Source organism: Chelonia mydas, chromosome 8 (assembly GCF_015237465.2).
Source record: "Chelonia mydas isolate rCheMyd1 chromosome 8, rCheMyd1.pri.v2, whole genome shotgun sequence".
NCBI lineage: Eukaryota > Metazoa > Chordata > Testudines > Cheloniidae > Chelonia > Chelonia mydas.
Window position 1 is genome coordinate 54,674,048 of NC_057854.1, and position 20,118 is coordinate 54,694,165.

At 44.5% G+C, this 20,118-nt stretch overlaps 1 protein-coding gene across 2 annotated transcripts in view; it reads right to left on the reverse strand.

The window, feature by feature from the left end:
- Positions 1-20,118, reverse strand: part of NIBAN1 (niban apoptosis regulator 1) — a 119,791-nt gene that overhangs the window by 4,189 nt on the left and 95,484 nt on the right. For both annotated transcript variants that reach the window (XM_037906777.2, XM_043521373.1), the window contains exons 7-13: positions 9,408-9,512; positions 9,158-9,320; positions 7,921-8,108; positions 7,476-7,637; positions 4,086-4,196; positions 2,978-3,085; positions 781-892 (exon numbers count right to left, since the gene is read on the reverse strand). In XM_037906777.2, coding sequence (XP_037762705.1) covers positions 781-892; positions 2,978-3,085; positions 4,086-4,196; positions 7,476-7,637; positions 7,921-8,108; positions 9,158-9,320; positions 9,408-9,512 — 949 coding nt within the window. The remainder of the gene's footprint in view (positions 1-780; positions 893-2,977; positions 3,086-4,085; positions 4,197-7,475; positions 7,638-7,920; positions 8,109-9,157; positions 9,321-9,407; positions 9,513-20,118) is intronic.

Sequence of the window (20,118 nt, forward strand, 5' to 3'; positions counted from 1 at the left end):
TTATCTGTGCTTTTTTTCATTTCACTCAGCTTGGACAATGGAACGTTAATAATAAGTTACACTTCCCATTTCTCATGCACTAACAGACTGCTACTGTGTTTGGGTTCACAACACTATAGGAGGAGGTTTAAATCTAGAACTAAAGAAGTATTTTAATTGAATATCATAAACATTTCTATTCATTTTTTAAAATTGCAAAACCTAAATTTTGGGCCAGAAGTCCAACCAGAAAACCATTTAGAACTTGTGGAATACAGCAACTTCCCTATCATCACCTATACATATTGATTATAGAGAACTTTTTCATTCTCCAGTGCCCACACAGATAGATCTTTGGAGACTGCTCTTCTTAGTATTGGTGACCTATTGGCAATTATATTTTGGCAACATATTTCCTTCTGAGAAATTCAGTCTGAATGTCATTAGATGTAATCAATTATTTGAAAGTTCAGGGCTTTGAGAGTGGCTTTGCTTCTTGGACCAGTGGAACCAAGGTATACTGGAGGTGACACGATTTCCGTTAGAAAGAGGCTTGAACCACACTATGGATCTGAATATCCCAAGTTTTGGGGAAGTTCAGATCTGAATCCAAACTTCATGGCTTGCCCCATCTCTTTAGTGGGGTGAATCAAAACTCTTAGACTCTTAACACTTCCAACCTCTGAGAAGATTGGGACCTGGATCTGAATAAGGCAGCTCTGATCTATCACTAGCTCTGAAATAAGACCTCACAGACCCACATTCTAAACATTATTACTATCATCTCAGAAGCATGCCTACCTTTTAGGGTTTCATCAAGCAATGTCTGAAATAAAATCTCTTCATAGACATTCTCTACTTGTATCACTCTGGTGTAATCAGCAAAGATGTACTGTTCATATTTCTGCAACTCCTGTGCAGAGACACAAAGAAGGAATAAAAGTATAAAAATGTGTCTGTCTGGGGTCCAAGGGTTCAATCAGCCCAGAAAAGAACCCTGCCAGCTCCCATGTAAGAGATCTTGTCATGACGACAGCTCTCCAGGTCTAAACGAGCTGCATATGTTCAGTATTTTTCACATTTACCAGTACTTTTTATATTGCATCAGCTTAAGCTATCTAAATAAATAATTCTTATATTCTAAATAATGCAGCAGGTGAGGAAGTGACTGAGTTTATGCCTGTCCTCTGAGGCAAATTCATCCTCATCAGGGTGCTAGGATACCCCAGCATTTGTTACTGGGGCATAGCACCCTTAGCTCAGTGGTTCATATACAGCCCAGCTAGGTAGCAACTGAGTCATTACTAAGATTCAGATTTTTTCACGGTTATTTTTAGTAAAAGTTATGGACAGGTCACGGGCAAACAAACAAAAAAAATTCAGAGGCCTGTGACCTGTCCCTGACTTTTACTAAAAATAACTGTGACAAAATGGGGCTGAGCCGCAGCCCTGCTACAGAAAGGGAGAGGGTACAGCACCTGCCGCCGCAGTGGCTGGGAGTTTTGGGGTCCCCTGGCATCAGAAATAGCTGGGAACCTATGGCAGCTCGGAACTCTGGGGTCCCCCACGGCTGCTGGCAGCTGCGGGGGCACCCAATGCCCACGGCAGCTCAGAGCTCCAGGGCCCCCACCAGCTGTGACAGCTCCAGTATTAAACAGAGATTACCTATTAGGATCAAGTAGGCATATGCCACACAGACATCTGGTGATTGCCAGAGTACAGGACAGGGTAGGCTTTCATAGCCTTGTGTTGTCTTCTGTATTTTTAGTAATGTAGTCAATAAAGTATATAACCAGTTCAGTAGGGACCTATAAGCAGTGGAATTGGCACAGTTCTGTGGAATGGGGCTCACAAGGCATCTGTTGTGTGACGCAGAGCTGTATTCTGTTGTGACTCTAACTGCAGTAGAGCGAATGAGGTGATGGTGCTTGACATAGCCAGTGGTATTGGTAGCTACATGGATTCATGTGCCACCTGTCTCCCCTCCGCCGTTAGTATCCCAGAAACTACTGTAACTCACTGTAAACTACAACCTCTTTAAAAATATCTCTGCCTGTATATCGCACTTTCTTCCCTAGACTTTATCATTCAGGCACTTACTTATAAACAAGAGCTGTGTTGATTATGATCTTGTTGGTTCCTGCTGATTCCCACCTGAAGTTAGAGGGCCAAATTCATACCCGCTGAGCACACCCAACTGCAACAAAGTTGCTCCCTCACACAGCTGCACTGTGTTTTCCTCTAAATGTTGTTTTTTGTGAAACCATATTCTTTGTCAAAGCAACCAGCTGTGATGTTACAGGTAGTCAATGGAGGGAAAAGGGAGCATGCACACAGCTCCTCCACTGTCCTACTGCAAGGAACAGACTTTCAACTCAGTGGTCTCCCAGAGGTGTTGTAGAACCTGAAGCTGGAACTACAGACTCAGAACTTAGAACCTTAGCTGTCAGCCAGAGAAAGAAGATCGATTTGATGGTGTCTAACATCTGCCCTGACCTTGTAATCAGATTTTCTGGGGGAGCATCTCCCCCAGAAACTGCCCCACCATTAAACCTCCAACAAGTTAGCAATGTCTCCCTGCCAAAAAACAAAAATAAAAAAAAACAACACCACAAAGACCCTGGTCCCTTCCTATCTCTCCATAAACTGCTGGAGCAGCATGAGAGTTATTGCAGCCCTAGGGCTGGAATAATTGCCATTTACCACCACTGCATAGAAGAGATGTGATCAAGATTTGCATAAGGCTGCCAAAAGATTTTAGAAGGGAACTTATTTATTTGAATTCTCTCCCCACCCCAAATGAGATCCACATCCTTTATCCTTTCGCCATCACTGATGCCCCAAACTGACCACCCTCAGGATCATTTTGGCCCTGTGACCAGCCACTTTACATGACCACCTGTAGCTAATTTGCATTAGGTGGCTTAGGATATAGCCAGTGTGTTAATTCCACCTTCCCTTTCTTTTTTTTCCAGCATGGAGCCATAAAGTTACCTACTGGTTTGCAAGCTGAAGCCAGTGTCTTCTGCATTGTGGGCAATGTGATCTGTACCAATGCTTCCTGAAATATTTTCTTCCGTATAGTACTGCTGTCATAGTCATATTGCTGTCAAAACAGACAAAAGAAAAAACCACAGTTAGAACAATTAAACATTCATACAAGTAGTTTGTTCCCGTTGGCCTGTTCCTGCTGATGGGTAACCCAAAGAATATGAATTGCTGTCTTTAAATCAAGGTTTGAGGACTTCAGTAATTCTGCCAGAAGTCATGGGCCTATTAAAGAATTGGGTGGGTGAGGGTCTGTGGCCTGCAATGTGCAGGAGGTCAGACTAGATGATCATGATGGTCCCTTCTGGCCTTAAAGTCTGAGAATTCCAATGAGCGCTCACTGTGAGAACTGCCTCCCTCATGGTATTTCAGCACTTCCACTTCTGGGATCAGTTAGAATTTTGGGGGCAGATCCTCTAAATTGTCATAACTATACTGAAGTCAATGGATCTATGAAAATTTACACCAGTTGAGGATCTGTCCCTAAAAGTGCAGTGTTGCATGCAAATGAAGTGTTTACAAAAAAAATTTTTTTTAAATGTTAGCCAAATTATTTTGAACCTCAAAAAATGTTCAGGTTTGGTCCAAATTTTATCCATATGGTTTGTCCATAGCTACTTGAATACCATGAGACTAGAGAAAGGCATGGTCCAATGATTTGAGTATAGGAGTAAGAAAAAAACAGTGTTATTATTTGAAGTCATTAGACCATACAGGGAGGACCTAATGCTCCACTGCATTGCACCTGGAGTAATCGTTTGCATTTTTTGCAAAATGCTACTAAATTAGCATTCTCCACTCACTTAAACCAGAGGTAACATTCTACACTCATTTTGCATAGGGATAGATAAGGTGCAAGGCAGTTAAGAATCTGGCCAATCATTCCAGTGAGTGAAAACAAGTGGACACATTGAAATATTTCCCATAAGATGGTATGAAACACATTTCTTCTCATTATTAAATAAATGTATGTAAAAAATGCCTTCAATTTATTACAAAACACCACCTAAGCAGATCCCCTAGTTTTCTGGTACACTTAAGAGTCAGATAATTTTTACCTTTAGTACTCGTAGTTTGACTTTTTCAATGGCAGTTGAAATTTTCACTGTATCTCCTTGGCTGCTCAGACTCAGAAGTTGTTCAAAAGTATACACTGCATTTTCCATAAGCTAGAAATAAAGACAAATGTGATAAAGACAAAGGATTAAAATCGCCATACTTATTGTCGGGCCCACTCCTGATGAAGTTCATAGCAAAATTCCCATGACTTCAAACTGAGCAATATCAGGTGCAGTTTATACCCCTACTATTTTTAGATAGACTTCTGAACTACAACATGTCACTAGTTACAAGTTCTTCCAGACACAAATAGACATTGTAAACTTAGTAGTTTGTTAAAGTGTGCTTGTGAGGTGGAGGTGGGGGCGGGGGGAGGAGAAGAAAGAGTATAAACCCTAAAAATCAATAGAAATGTTTTCAGGACTTCTTAAAACAAGATTCAAAATGTCAGTGGAAAAAAGGAGTCTGGATTTGAACACTCTTTGGGGACCGGAAAAGCAAAAAGAACACAACTTACTATTTCCATTTCTAATTCATGTCTAACGACAGGTCTACACTAGAAAAGGATTGCCAGAAGAACTATACCGGTACAGCTATTCTGGGAAGCCCTCCTAGTGCCAACTTATATATAATGAAAATTAAAGTAGATTCAGAATTCTCTGTTTTCAAGGCTTGAGACATTCTCACACCATCCAGTGACACATTAAATAATTACCCTAGTTTGGAGAAACTTCATTAGCAACAATTTTGCAGGTGGAAATTTGTACTTTATGTTTTCACCTTCATTTTGAAGGAAAACAGCCCGTGGCTCCATATGTCCTCTGCTTGACATGGGAATTTTCAAATCAGTATATAGATATCCAGGTAATACTCTAGGAATTTTCCCGTTGCAAAAGATATGGCCTTGTATGCAGTGCCCTTACCCAGGTTTTTTTGTTTGTTTGTTTTTTAAATGGCTAAACATAGGTTGTGTCAAGTTTTGAAGTGTAGTTTTTAGAATTAGGTTTGCTCCAGACTCAGATTAGAACGTGCAAGTTGCATTTGCACATGTAAATTAAGTATCCACATGTCTACTCAATGTATGTATACAAGTGCATGAACATTCAAACTTCATGCATGCAAAAATCTTGCACATTAAAACTGCAGGTATAGTTTTAGAGACCAGCTGGAAAGCTTAGCCATTCATGTTTTCTATGCATTTGCAGATCTTGGGCCAGGTACTCAGCAAACTTCAACGGAGCTACATTGATTTATATCATCTGAGCACGTGGCCCCTAGTTTTCATAAGTTAGCCAGAAGATGACAATAACCCAGCAGGCTTTAAATACTACTTTTTCGGCAACTTTGAAGAGTAGGGACCTGATGCTCCAGTGCCTGGCACTTTGTGTAGGTCATTTACATCAGTACAAAGTCAGTGGGAATTAAGCCAGAGGTTTCTTTTAAATTTAAACAATGTTAATGAAAACATATTGGCCTAGCGGCTTATTAATAAAAATAAATATTATATGCCCATGAACACAAAGTGAAACTATTTTCTACTTCTCATGAGAAAAATAATGGCCATTTTAAGAGAGAACAGCATGATATAATATAAATGAGCTTGTTGGAACAACTTGTACTCTCCCTTTTAAGCAACTTATGGAAAACCTTGAAAGACGTTCTCTTCTATCTCTCTCTTCTTTTTCCTGTTTCATTATGAATATCCTCCTTTAACAGGTGTTTTGCCTGAGCAGGAGTTCAGGGCGGTCCCTACTCAAAACATGGGAGTGAAAACAGAATTTTGTTTCTCAAAAATTCCTTGGCTGCTGATCATTCCTGATTTTAGGTTTTCCTAAAGACAGCTATGGTATCTAAGAGCTATCATAATCTTCTGTAACATCACAGCTGGTTGTTTTGACAAAGACTATGGTGTCACAAAAAACAACGTTTTTTGGCAGGGAGATATTGCTAACTTGTTGGAGGTTTAATGTCTGTTCCTTGCAGTAGGACACTGGAGGAGCTGTGTGCATGCTCCCTTTTTCCCCCGTTGACTACCTGTAACATCACAGCTGGTTGCTTTGACAAAGAATATGGTGTCACAAAAAACAACATTTAGAGGAAAACACAGTGCAGCTGTGTGAGGGAGCAATTTTGTTGCAGTTGGGTGTGCTCAGCGGGTATGAATTTGGCCCTCTAACTTCAGGTGGGAATCAGCAGGAACCAACAAGATCATAATCAACACAGCTCTTGTTTATAAGTAAGTGCCTGAATGATAAAGTCTAGGGAAGAAAGTGCGATATACAAGCAGAGATATTTTTAAAGAGGTTGTAGTTTACAGCGAGTTACAGTAGTTTCTGGGATACTAACAGCGGGGGGGAGACAGGTGGCACATGAATCCATGTAGCTACCAATACCACTGGCTATGTCAGGCACCATCACCTCATTCGCTCTACTGCAGTTAGAGTCACAACAGAATACAGCTCTGCATCACACAATAGGTGCCTTGTGAGCCTCATTCCACAGAACTGTGCCAATTCCACTGCTTATAGGTCCCTACTGAACTGGTTATATACTTTATTGACTACATTACTAAAAATACAGAAGACAACACGAGGCTATGAAAGCCTACCCTGTCCTGTACTCTGGCAATCACCAGATGTCTGTGTGGCATATGCCTACTTGATCCTAATAGGTGATCTCTGTTTAATGCTCCTGAAGTAAAAAAAGCCAAATGTCCCTGCCAATACTTTGTGAAAGTAGGAGGTGGGAGGGATTCCTTTTTGATTCAGAATCAGGCAGACAGTTCAACCCTCTGCGTGGGAACTAGAATCACCATGGTTATTCTATCTAAGTCTCTAAATCCATTTATACCCTGAGATAAAAATTAATATAGAAATAATTGCCCATTTTTCTAATGAAATGCCTTACTGCCTATCATGAGAGGCTAGAACTGTAAAGGAGAACTCATTCCCTTGCATAAATACCAAAAATACATTTTTATGGTCTTTCATAAAAGACAGTTCTTGAGTATGTAAATGAGGCAGACTCTTCGTCACCTACTGCTGTGCCAACAGCATTTTACGGTACAAATTTAGAGGCCAGGCTGAGGGCATTCTGAAATTTGCCCTAAGAATCTGAGACACTAAGATTTCAGAAATTCAAAGGTTAGATGAAGAGATGATCAACCTTTAGCTCCTAACTACTGTGTCTTTAAAAGGAATAAACACTGATTTAAAGATGATGCGCCCCTGTCAGATGTGATATTGCTGGATTGTGTCATCTCTATTTTCATTCTATTCTATTCACCATTCTGTGCATGTGCATAGCTCCCTATCAAGACTACTTTGAAGCAGAGCAGATGGGCAAACCTAACCTGTTCTTCCAAAGCGGAAAAATGGATCTTACACTACCTCCTGCATGAAGTTCTGCGTCCTCTGAACCACAAAATCAATATGGTAGAATTTGAAGCGGCTCTTGAGGTCCTGGAGTGGTTCCTGGAGGAGATGAACTTTCAGATAGCAAGGTTCCATTTTCACAGAGTTGAATGGCAGGTTCATCAGCTGCTCCAAATTCTGCATCCCAGTGGGGGAAAAAAATATTTTACAAAGAAAACAATCGGAGATGGATTCTTAATATAGAAATTTAGTGATGGTCACACAACTGATTGTAGCGAATCATTATTCAATTTATTGCACTCTGTGTGTCTTTGAATCAGATGACTATTTAACTGAGAAAAAACAGGAATTTATACCTGTTGGTCTGCAGAGCCAATATAACTATTGTCAATTAAGATCTATATAGAGAATTTTTATAACATGTGAGAGTGTAAAAAAGGACCCAAACTTCTTTTCTTACTTCCTTCAGCTTTGTGGAATCATTTGTCTTCTGGAAGTCCTGGCGGATCTCATTAACTTCTTTTTCAAAGAGCAAACGGACTTCACTGAATCCAGAGCTCACTGGGCCCATTAGCTCTTCCAATATGGAAGACAAAAATGGCTGGATATTCTCCACGCAGCACTTCTCAGCAGGCTCGGAGACTGTTGCTGACGTATTAAAGAATCAGACAGACATGTTTTAGGCCACCAGGTGGTAGACTGAAGAATCTAAATGAAAGGGCTACAGGCTGCTAGAATGAGTTCTAGCAGAATACTTTCCCCAGAGCCATTTATGACACTTGTCCTCCTCAAACATGACTTGGGTAAGGAAGGGAAGAGTTTGTGGAGTTTAAATTGTCATTTAAAGATATTTTTTCCTTCCTGCCAAATTATAGTGGATTGGACGCATTGTGAGTGAAGAAGAAATATAGGCGGGTATTGGCAAACACTGGGATGTCTGTAAATAGCATGGTCATTGTGACCTAAGGTACACTGTATTACATGTTAATTCAACAGGGAACTTTACATGGCAAGGAAAACAACCTACACTCCCTTGAACAGGAATATTTAGTGCCCTAAAAAGAAATGCTCCAAGTTTTTTTAAAATAACTGCCTAAATCTTCATCTATTACTTGTCACCTATGGTTTCTAGAAAGAGTGCTTCAGCAATATATGCTAATGTTTTGTCTACTTTTTATGTTAATTTACATATTTGTTACAAAACTATAATCACATCATACGAGTTTTAAATCATTCAATAAGACATTTATTTTAAGTATGCTTCAGCACCATAGACATTTATTGCCTAATCAAAAGTTCCACTGTGGAGCATGTAGGCCATATTCTGCTTTCGGTTGTGCTTGTCTAACCTATATCTTCATCACATAATGCAGGTGAAACTGAAAGCAGAATTAGCCATTCTAATCAAAATTTTCAAAAGTGGCCGGTGATTTGGGTTGCCTTCACTTCCGGGAATCCAGGTTGAAGTACCTGGCCCCTGACACTGAGAAGGGCTAAGCAGTCACAATTCCCACTGAAGCCTGTGGAAGCTGCAGGTGCTCAGCACTTTCTGTAAATCAGAGTCTCAAGTCGGGCATGCAAACCAGCGGTCACTTGATAATTCAAGCTTCTGAGGGCAATGGGTAATTCTGAAGAACAGCGCCAGAACAGTGAGACATGGGGAGAGGGTGTTGTGTTTTGTTTTTATCCCCACTAACCTTTGATTTTTCCAGCTAAATAGTTCTTTGAATTCAAAATCTGATCCATGTCTGAACGAATGGTTCCTTCTAGATTCTTTGTAAGATCTTTACATTCTTCCTTCAAGGTGTTTAATCCTTCTGAAACCTGCTCCTGGACCAGATTGTATGTTTCTTCCACAATCTAAAAACAAAAAATAAAAGTATGCCTGGACTAGCACACTGGACAATTGCTATGCAAGACAAGAGCTGTGAAAAGGACAGTACTTACAGCAAACCAAACCCTCTTCCTATCATTCCTCTTTCCTTTCATTTTGGGCAGGATCATGGTCTGAAGGTTAGGCAGGAGCTCCTCCATCACAAGGTTGCTCAAGATCTACAAGGTTTAAAAATAAATAAATAAATAAATAAATAAACCAACCAGAATGACATTTTCAGTCCTCACCCTTCTGTTGAACACTGCACTTGTGCTACATTTTCAAATGTGGGTATCCTCAAACATTACATAACTCTTTTGCTATCCCAAGTAGCCAAGACATCTTCTCACAATACAGTTTTCACAATTGATTAATTGATTGCATTCAAACTGAGAGACGATTTTTGGCACTTCAGTGACATTTGTGGGAGGGGGGCGGGGGAAACGGGACCTTTATGCTTTCTTGATGCATTTGCTATTGACAGCAGTAAGAGACAAGAAATGTGACTATGTGGGCCATGGATCTATTAAAATACTACAGATCACGATTCTCTTTCCTAAAACTTACTATGTGGTTTTAAAGATAAAAGGCTGGCTCCTCTGCTGTGGCAAGTCACTGGAGCGACTGTGATTTACATCAACTGAAGACCTGGACTAAAATATTTACAAGATGAAAGTGGTGAGTTTTGATAAGGGTTCAGAATGGAAGCCTTGGATCTCATGTTGCCATTGCCCCAAGCTGTCTGCATTCTCAGCCACAGCTAGCTGTCCTGCAGGGGTCACTTTTTAAACAGAATTTTAAACAATTCTACAGAATTACTGGCTGAAGGTTGCACCTAAGGCTGGATAGCCCTACTAAAAAGTGTTTCGAAGGGATGCTGGACCCAACAAAAGAAGATATAAATACATCAATGTGGGGAATCCAAGGACTGCTTTTGATGAGCATTATCTCAGCAAGTCAAAATGGAGGAAGAGCTGGTATGTGAGCAGGATGTAAATGGAAACAGAGTCCACAAACTCAGTCTAATCTTGGAATGAGTTAATGCTACCCCAGTGCTTACACTATCAGTACTGATTTATTTTTCCAGGGACTCACAGCATAGACCATAAAAAAAAAATAGTAACTTCAGGCTGAGACTTGAGAGAATAACAGCCACTCCAAAATTGGATTTTATGGAGGAAGAACTCATACATTTAAGGTCATGATGATAATTAATACCATTATGAGCTGGGTGAAACCTTGCTATGGGTTAGGTTAAAACCCCATTGAGGTTGATATGTTAACCGAAGGGTGAGTTCACACCTAACTTTAAACATAAGCCCTACCTAAGAGAAAAAGGTGTGAGAGACCCTGCCTGGGAGCTTTTGGGCTGAGTATTGCTTTGGATAGGTGTGTGGGAGTGTGAGAGAACACAGAGATACTGAGGTCACAGACAAGAACAGAGAAAGAGGGAGAAGCAAAGAGGCAAGATAAGCCAAGCAGGAGCCTGTGAGCACAGTGTGACCCTGGAAAAAGCTAGACAGCGAGCTTTTGGGTCTGGTATTAGATAAAGAGGCTTCAGGGCAGTAAGCTAAGAAACTGTTCCTTTTGTTCTTGGTTCCTCCTGCATTCAGAGATACAGGACTTCGTACATTTTTTGTAAATAAACAAAACTGCACCAAAGAAATACCTATCACAAATTTCTACTTCCAGCTGTGCCATCCCAGGGCCCCAAACCTTGACTAATGGGTCCGGTCAAAAAGAGGCAACAATTTGATGGAATAGCAATAGCTGCAAATTTCCATGCTGTGCTTGAACTTAGAACCAGAAATTTAAAGATTTTCCTTTCCCCACCTTTTCCAACCCCCACAACTACAATGTGTTTCTAAGGATTTTAACTTTTAAGTTACTGATCGCTTCATAAGGTCTTTGTCTGGGAATTTTGTTATTTACCAAACGTGCTAGATGTTTACAGATACATACGAAAACATGTTGTTTGCTGCCACAAGTATCTTACAATCTAAATACTACAGTCAGATTCAACTATGCTGAACCAAGTACCTATCAGGAAATAACTGATCTAAGAAAAGGTCCTGCAAGGTCATCCAGAAGCGTGCACTAATGCACACAAAACTGGGATGTCATGATCAAATAGGCAGTAACAATCTTCATAGTGACCAAACATACACTGAACAATGTGAATTTTAAGGTACGTAAAAGTTACCTTTTTAAGAAATGTTCGATTGGATTTATATTTCTTTAATGAAAGGTATATTTTAGGGGGCCCCAAAAAAAGAACGGTTACTCACCTTCTTCTGACTGTTGTTCTTCGAAATGTGTTACTCATAATTAGGTGTGTGCATGCCGCATGCACAGTCGTCAGAAAGTTTTTCCCTTAGCAGCACCCGTCGGGTCGGCCGTGGCGCCCCCTGGTGTGGCGCCTCCATAGTGCGCTATATATGACCCTGCAGACACGGTGCCTCCTCAGTTCCTTCTTGCCGGTTACTCCGACAGAGGGGAAGGCGGGTGGGTTTGGAATGGATATGAGCAACAGGTCTTGAAGAACAATAGTTACAAGAAGGTGAATAACCGTTGTCTCTTCTTTGAGTGATTCCTCATATCGATTCCAGTTAGGTGACTCCCAAGCCTTACTTAGGCAGTGGGGTCGGAGTTATGGAATTGCTCATTGGAGCGCTTCTCTGCCGAAAGCTGCATCATCTCTAGCATGCTGGACAATGGCGTAATGAGAGGTGAACGTATGCATTGAGGATCAAGTCACTGCCCTGCAGATTTCTTGGATCGGGACCTCGGCCAGGAATGCCGCCGATGAAGCCTGTACCCTTGTGGAGTGTGCTGTAAGTGTCGGGGCTGGGATTTTGGCCAACTCGTAGCACATGCGGATGCAGAATGTGATCCAGGAAGACATTCTTTGCGATGATACCGGGAGTCCTTTCGTCCGGTCAGTCACCGCTACGAATAGCTGGTTCGACTTTCTGAAAGGTTTAGTGCGTTTGATGTAGAAGGCCAGCACCCACCTAACAACCAGAGTGTGCAGCCTCTGCTTGCAGTTACTGGCATGAAGCTTAGGATAGAAAATGGGCAGGTATAGGTCTTGACTCGTATGAAAATTGACACAACCTTAGGAAGAAAGGCTGGGTGAGGCCTAAATCGCACCTTATCCTTGTGGAAGACGGTGTAAGGTGGGTCAGAGGTGAGGGCCTTTAACTCAGACACCCTCCTTGCTGAGGTAATGGTGACCAGAAAAGTTACCTTGTATGATAGAGACAGAAGGGAGCAAGTCACTAGCGGTTCAAATGGGGGTCCTCATTAGTTTGGAGAGGACCAAGTTAAGGTCCTATGCAGGGACTGGCTGTCTAATCTGGGGATGGAAGCGTTCCAGGCCCTTGAGAAAATGTCCCACCATGGGGTTGGCAAATACGGAGCATCCAGATACTCCTGGGTGGAAGGCCGAGATAGCAAAGAGGTGAACCTTGATGGATGACACTGCCAGGCCTTGTTGTTTTAGGTGTAGGAGGTACTCTAGGATGAGTGGTATAGGCACCTGGAGTGGAGGTGCAGATCCCTGGGCATACCAGCAAGTGAACCTTTTCCACTTAGCAAGATAAGTGGCCCTGGTGGATGGTTTCCTGCTGCCAAGCAGGACCTCCCTTACAGGTTCCAAGCAGAGAAGTTCCATGGGATTTAACCATGAAGCTTCCAAGCCAGGAGATGGAGGGACTTGAGGTCTGGGTGGACCAGGTGACCATGGTCCTGAGTGATCACGTCAGAGTGGAGTGGCAACGGAATCAGGGCTCCCACTGACAGTTCTAGGAGCGTGGTGTACCAGTGCTGTCGAGGCCACGCTGGGCCCACCAGGATTACCTCCGCTCTGTCCCTGCAGACCTTGTGCACAGGAGGGAATGGGGGAAAGGCATACAACAGGCAACCTCCCCAGGGTAGCAGAAGCATGTCTGTGATGGAGCCCGGGCTGTGATTCTGGAAGGAGCAGAACATTGGGCACATCCTATTGCTGTGGGTGGCAAACACGTCAACCTGGAGAAACCCCCACCTTTGGAAGATGGAGTATAAGACATCTGGACAGACGGACCAGTCGTGATTGCGGAACGATCTGCTGAGGTGGTCTGCCAGGTTGTTCTGAGCCCCTGGGAGATAAGGTAGTTCCAGGTGAATGAAGTAGGCTATGCAGAACTCCCAGAGCCTGAGGGCTTCTCGACACAGAGGGGAGGAACAGGCTCCACCCTGCTTGTTGATGTAAAACATGGCAGTGGTGTTATCTGTCCTTATTGCCATGCACTGGCCTTACAGCTGGGCCCAAAAAGTTTGGCATGCTAGGCGTACCACCCTGAGCTCCTTGACGTTGATATGAAGGGAGAACTCATCCCGAGACCATAGGTCCTGTGTTTGTTGATCTCCCAAATGCGCACCCCCAACCCAGAAGTGATGTATCCGTTACCAAGGACGAGGAGGGCTGGGGGCTGTTGAAGGGGACTCCCTCGCACACCATCTTGAGGGTCGAGCAACCATTCAAGGAACTCGAGTATGTGCTTTGCTACCGTCACTACTAAGTCCAAGTTGTCACGTCCCGGGCAATAGGCCAACGCAAGCCACGCTTGCAGGGGTCTGAGCCTCAGCCTGGCATGCCGGACCACATAAGTGCACGCTGCCACGTGGCCAAGGAGATATAGGTAACCCCCTGCAGTAGTGGTCGGGAATCGCCTGAGGCCTTGAATGATGTTTGACATGGCTTGGAATTGTGTGTCTGGCAGAAACACTCTTGCCTGCACCGAGTCCAGCACTGCTCTGATGAACTCTATTCTCTGGGTCAGAGACAAGGTTGACTTGTTCACATTGAGGAGCAGGCCCAGTCTCTCGAATGTAGCTCTGACAAACTGGACCTGAGATTCCACCTGCTCCCTAGTGCACCCCTTGAGTAGCCAGTCGTCGAGGTCGGGGTGTACCTGCATCTGTCTGTTGTGAAGGAAGATGCTACGACTGACACGCACTTGGTGAAAACTCGGGGGGCTGTCAACAGACCGAATAGGAGGACCATGAACTGATAGCGTTTGTGGTCGACCACAAACCTTAGAAATTGTCTGTGCGTGGGGCAAATGGCTATATGAAAGTACACGTCTTTCACGTTGAGGGTGGCATACCAGTCTCCCGAATCCAGGGAAGGGATAATCGTGCTCAGGGAGACCATACGGAACTTCAACTTCACTATGAATTCATTGAGTCCTCATAGGTCTAGAATGGGTCTGAGACCCCCTTTGTCTTGGGGATTAGGAAATAACGGGAATAGAATCCCTTTCCCCATAACTCCTGAGGAATCTCCTTCACCGCTCCTATGGTGAGGAGCAACTGCACCTCCTGGATAAGGAGCTGCTCGTGAGAAGGGTCCCTGAAGAGGGACAGGGAAGGGGGGTGGGAGGGACAGGAGGAGCAGAATTGGAGAGTAACCCACCCCTGCCATGTGAAGAGCCCAGCACTGTCTGATGTTATTTGGAACCAAGCACGGCAGAAGTGGGACAGACAGTTCAGAAAACATGGGGAAGGATCTGGTGCTGAGACAGGTGCTCCGTGCTCGGGCACACCTTCAAAATGACTACTTTGAGCCTGACGAAGGTTTAGTTGGGCCCTGGTCCTGCCCAGACAGAGGATGGGGGGGCTTGCACTAGCCATTTCTGCCCCAGCGTCTGTAGGGATCCTGCCTCAGCCAAGGAGGATATGACCGCTGTTGCTGTGGTTAGGGCTTAAAGGGCTTTTTTCGGGTCGCTGAGGTGTGCATACCCAAGGATTTCATTGTACCCCTGGAATCCTTTAGGCTATGCAGCCTGGAGTCTGTTCAGCAAACAGACCAACCCCATTGAAAGGCAGGTCCTGCATAGTTTGTTGAACCTTGAGCGGAAGCCCCAAGGCCTGCAACAGTGAGCTACACCTCATGGTGATTCCTGAGGACAAGGTGTGCGCTACCGAGTCCACAGCGTCCACAGCGGCCTGTAAAGAGGTCTGTGCACTGCCTTGCCCTCTTCGATAATAGCCCCAAACTCCTCTTTGGACTTTGCTGGTATCAATTCCTTAAACTTCAGCATCACGTTCCAGGAGTTGAAGTTGTATCTACTCAGGATTGCCTGCTGATTGGCAATCCTAAATTGTAAGCCTCCTGTGGAGTATACTGTGTGTCCGAATAAATCCAGGCACTTGGCGTCCTTGGACTTAGGTGCTGGAGCTCGCTGTCCCTGCCTCTTCTTCTCATCCACTGCAGCCACCACTAGGGAACAGGGCTGCGGGTGTGTGAAGAGGTATTCGTACCCTTTAGTGGGGATGAAATATTTCCTCTCCACCGCCTTGGCAGTGGGAGGGACGGAGGCCGGAGTCTTTGCATTGGCCTGGATAGTTTTGATGAGTGATGGGACCATCTAGGGTGGCTCTTTCGGTGCCAGGATATCCACCATAGGGTCCTTGGACTCTACCACCTCTCCGACCTGCAGTTCATATTTCATGCCACCCTGCATAGGAGTTCCTGGTGGGCCTGGCTATCTATAGGGGGAGGCCTGGAGGTGGAGGTGCCAGCCACAGCCTTGTCCAGGGAGGAAGATGAGGAGGCTAGACGGGAAACTGGGTCCTCCTGACCATCCTGGTCCTCTGGTACCTCTTGTCCTGCCTCTAATCCAGGGTCAGCCACCCCAAGGTCAGGCTCAGGAACAGGGGTGGGTTCCGGAGAAGGTGGTAGGACTGGTAACTCCTCCGCACCCCTCAGGGTGGGACGACTGGCTGCTGCCTCTGGGACCCTCGCCTCAGACACCACCAAACGGGAACCCCTGGACTGGGTGCCCTGGGCCTGGTGGTATGCCAAAGGGGTCCAAAATGGCCACTGCGCTGGCATCTGCCACTGTGCGGGCCAGGGTGCCACACCTATGTCTAGTCTGACCCATGCCGACTTGCATCAGGCCCGCTCCAAATATTTAGACCCCATCTCCGGGCCCGAAGACGGGGACCTAGACTGCGAGGGCCAGAGTGGTGCCGAGCGCTGTTGGGCCAGGGAGCAGTGCCGCGAGGCTGGGGAGCGGTGCTGCGAGCAGGGTCTGCGCGATGACATGGAACCGTCCCGAGATGGACTGCGCCGGGAACAGGACCTGTTGCACAACAGCGATCGACACTGCAAACAGGAGCGCTGGCAGGACCTGGAGCGGTGGGACTGGTGCCGTGAATGCGATCAGTGCCGCGAGTCTGATCGGCGCCGGGACTCCGAGCGGTATTTTGTCTCTGGTGGTGGTGCCGACGGGAAGAGCACTGCAGGTTTTCCCCAAACAGTGCCACACGCTGTGGCATCAGAGGCTTGGCGCGAAGGGCCAGGGACCATGGTGCCGTCATGTCTATGAGGTCTCTCGTGGCCTCAGATATGTCTGGGGTGGAAGACTGTTGTACCTCCTCCGCCACCTGACACGGTGAGTCCAATTCACCTGACTCAGCAGTCCCCCTTGCAGAACCGAAGTCGACAGTGCCTGCGCTGAAGTTTTTGGCACTGGGTGCTCCTCCCTGGGATGCACCCCATTGGCCGGTTCTGAGGAGGTGGGTCCTGAAGTCGGGGAACCACTTCTCCCTTGTTTCCGGTGCCACTTCTAACCTGGGGTATGGAACCAGTGCGGAATTGTCTCCGACTGTTTCCGCACCGGAGAGCGACGGTGTTGCAGGTCTCGTCCACAGTCCTTCCACGGTGCTGTCTCCATGACTAATGCCAGGGCACTACACACCGATGTACTCGGTGCCGGGTCCTGCAGCATCATTGCTGGTTGTGGTCTAAGTACCAACTCCATAAGGAGCTGCTTCAGTCTAAAATCCTGCTCCTTTTTTGTTCTTGGGCGAAACCCTTTGCAAATCCTGCACTTATCTGCCTGATTCGTTTCTCCCAGACACTTTAAGCAAGTGTCGTGGGGGTTGCCCATTGGCATAGGCTTTTTGGAGGACTTCCAGGGTTTGAACCCCTGGGACTTAAGCATGCCCTGAGTCCCCAGGGAGAGTGCGGTCAGGTTGGAGGGGAACCCCCCACTACCAACAGCGAACTATTAACACAACACTAACTAAACTGACTAAGGAAGACAAACACTAAAGTAGGTAGAAGCTAGGGAAACATGGAGAGCTTGCTGAGCAAGACGCCACAGTTCCAACGACCATCACTGGTGGTAAGAAGGAACTGAGGAGCTGCTGGGTCAGCAGGGTCATATACAGAGCACTATGGAGGCACCACTCCAGAGGGTTCCACAGCTGACCTGATGGATGCTGCTAGGGGAAAAAACTTTCTGACAACGGTGCTTGCAGCGCGCGCACACCTAATTGGAATCGATATGAGCAATCGCTCGAAGACCAATAATTGATTTAACTTTTATAAAAACAATGAGCTTCATTCACCACTGTATGGCTCCAGTTTACATTGGTGTATCACTGATTAGTGGAGTTACATCAGTGTAAAACCAGAGTAGCACAGTGGCGAATCAAGCCTAATAGGCAGACCTACAGCAACTCAAGCTTATATTGCCACAGCCCTCAACCCAGTACCCCACAAAGTATTCCTTTACATTTTGTATTTGTCATGCTTTTTTAATACTTAAGCAGACAATTTTGTACTGTCAACAATCCCATTTATCTTTATAAAATGATGTAAGCAACAAAACAAAAACGTAACCAGGGAATTTTAAGGGTGCACAAGAATATTTCATATGTCAGTGGGAGATGTTGAGTATTTGTTTTACTGTATATATAGGCTTGGCAGAATTGATCTTTTTTTAAAAAAAAAATTCAACAGATACTGATGTTCATTTTTAAGCATCTGTATAGACTTTTATTGATTTAAATTTTCACAGTCGCAGGTAATTATGGGAGGAGGGTCAGACAATTATTTAATGACAGAAATGCTGAGATTAAAAAGTTAAAGTTTTATAACTTTTAAAACACACATTGTCAACATCATGTCAAAACACACACAGTAAATATCCTTAAATCAAACTCTAGTAAGCTCTCAAGCAGCATTTTTCTTACTTTGCCTATCTGTAAATTTTGATGATCATTGATGGAAGTATTTTTTTGTCAGTTTGTGCACATATGGAGAAATCAGTAATTATAAACTGTGGCAAGGCACCCCTTCTGCTTCACCAGACTTAGCGCTCCCTCCTATGGCAGGGACAGGGCCTGGGGTAAATCAGCCCCCCACTCTGGAGCGTGTGTGTCTTCCCTCTTTGCGGTTTGTTTCTCGGAGCCTTCTCGGTAGGCCTCAGGGCAGGCCTGAGGAGTGCTCCTCTGCCAAACAAAGGGAAAAAGTCTATAACGCCCCAAAACAAAAGGGGAATACCTTTCCCTGGCCCCCTCACTGGGGCAGGTATTGTCCTGTCGCTGGCTCCGGGTGTCAGTCCTTCCCCTAAACAGGCACTGAGTTTTGGGTGTCTCCCCTATGGGGAGGAGCGCAGTCTCTCACACTGGAGAAACCTTTCTCCCTGCTGTCTCCAGCCTTGCAGCAGTTTCTCTCTCTCTCACCAGGAGAAAGATTTTAACAGGTTTCAGGCAGCCCTTAATTGGACTCAGGTGTCCCTAATTGACCTGAAGTAACCCCTTCCCAGCTTTTAGGGAAAAGGGCCTTAAGCAGTCTAGGGCTAACATACCTGTTTTCCCAGACCCTCCTTCCAAGCCTATGTACATATGTTGCAATACCTAAGCAGAACAGGATAAGTTAAGGACAGCTTCAGTCAATACTGGCAATACTGTGTGTCATAACAAGTAATCAGGATGAACGTATTAACTAGCATTCTGCAGTTTTTTGTTTTTTAAAGAGCAACAAACTTCTAGTCCGGTTGTTCCAAACCATTCACCTAGCTTGGACATTTGCCTAAAAGAATTATTATACTTGGTCAAAGCATTTACTTTGAGAACACACTATACTTCTAGTATTAATCATTATTAAGAAGATAATAATGTAACTATTCTGGAAGTCCTCTGATGACAGTTCTCTTTGGATATATGGGTTATGAGTAGGAAAAGATAATGAAACTAACATTGTAACAGTTTCATGACTCAAAACAAACTTTTCAAACCTGTCAAGGAATACTACCCTCTTAACCCTTTGTGGGCAGGATGGGGATTCCTTGATGCTACGGTATTCCTATTTCCTATTAGTTGGTATCAGGGAATCTTGACTCCTGACACCAAAGCATGAGAGTAGATAATGGTTATACACAGGGCTTAAATTCAGGGAGTTGTCTGGAGAAGAGCTCCCGTAAATATTTTCAACCCCCCAGGAGTTTTTAATAGGATGTTGGGGTGGAGGGAGCATGGGATCTCCAAGAAATACTCTAAGAATTTAAGCCCTACTTATATATTTTCATCCAGTTTCCACATCTTCCACAGTTTTCCAAGGCAGACTATCAGAATTATTCTGGTTAGCGAGGACAAAACCCTGAATCACAAATTCTTCAATGGACCCCTACATTTTCCCTATGAGTGGCATGATTTTCAAGGGTGATGAACACGCAGCAGCTGGCACTAAAGTCAATGAGAGCTGCTGAAAGCTCAGCATTTCTAGGGGAAAAAAATAATCAGGGGCCACATTCTCTCTTAGTTATACTGAAATATATCTGGAATAATGCCAGTGAACTCATTGGAGTTATGCAACTCACAGCAGTGTTCCAAGCCATTTATTTTAGATGCCCAAGTATGGACTTAGGAGCCTAAATTTAGCCATCCATTTTAAGTGCTGTATGAGGCAGAACATTGGCTTGTTCCAGTGTGGTTGTTGCTATG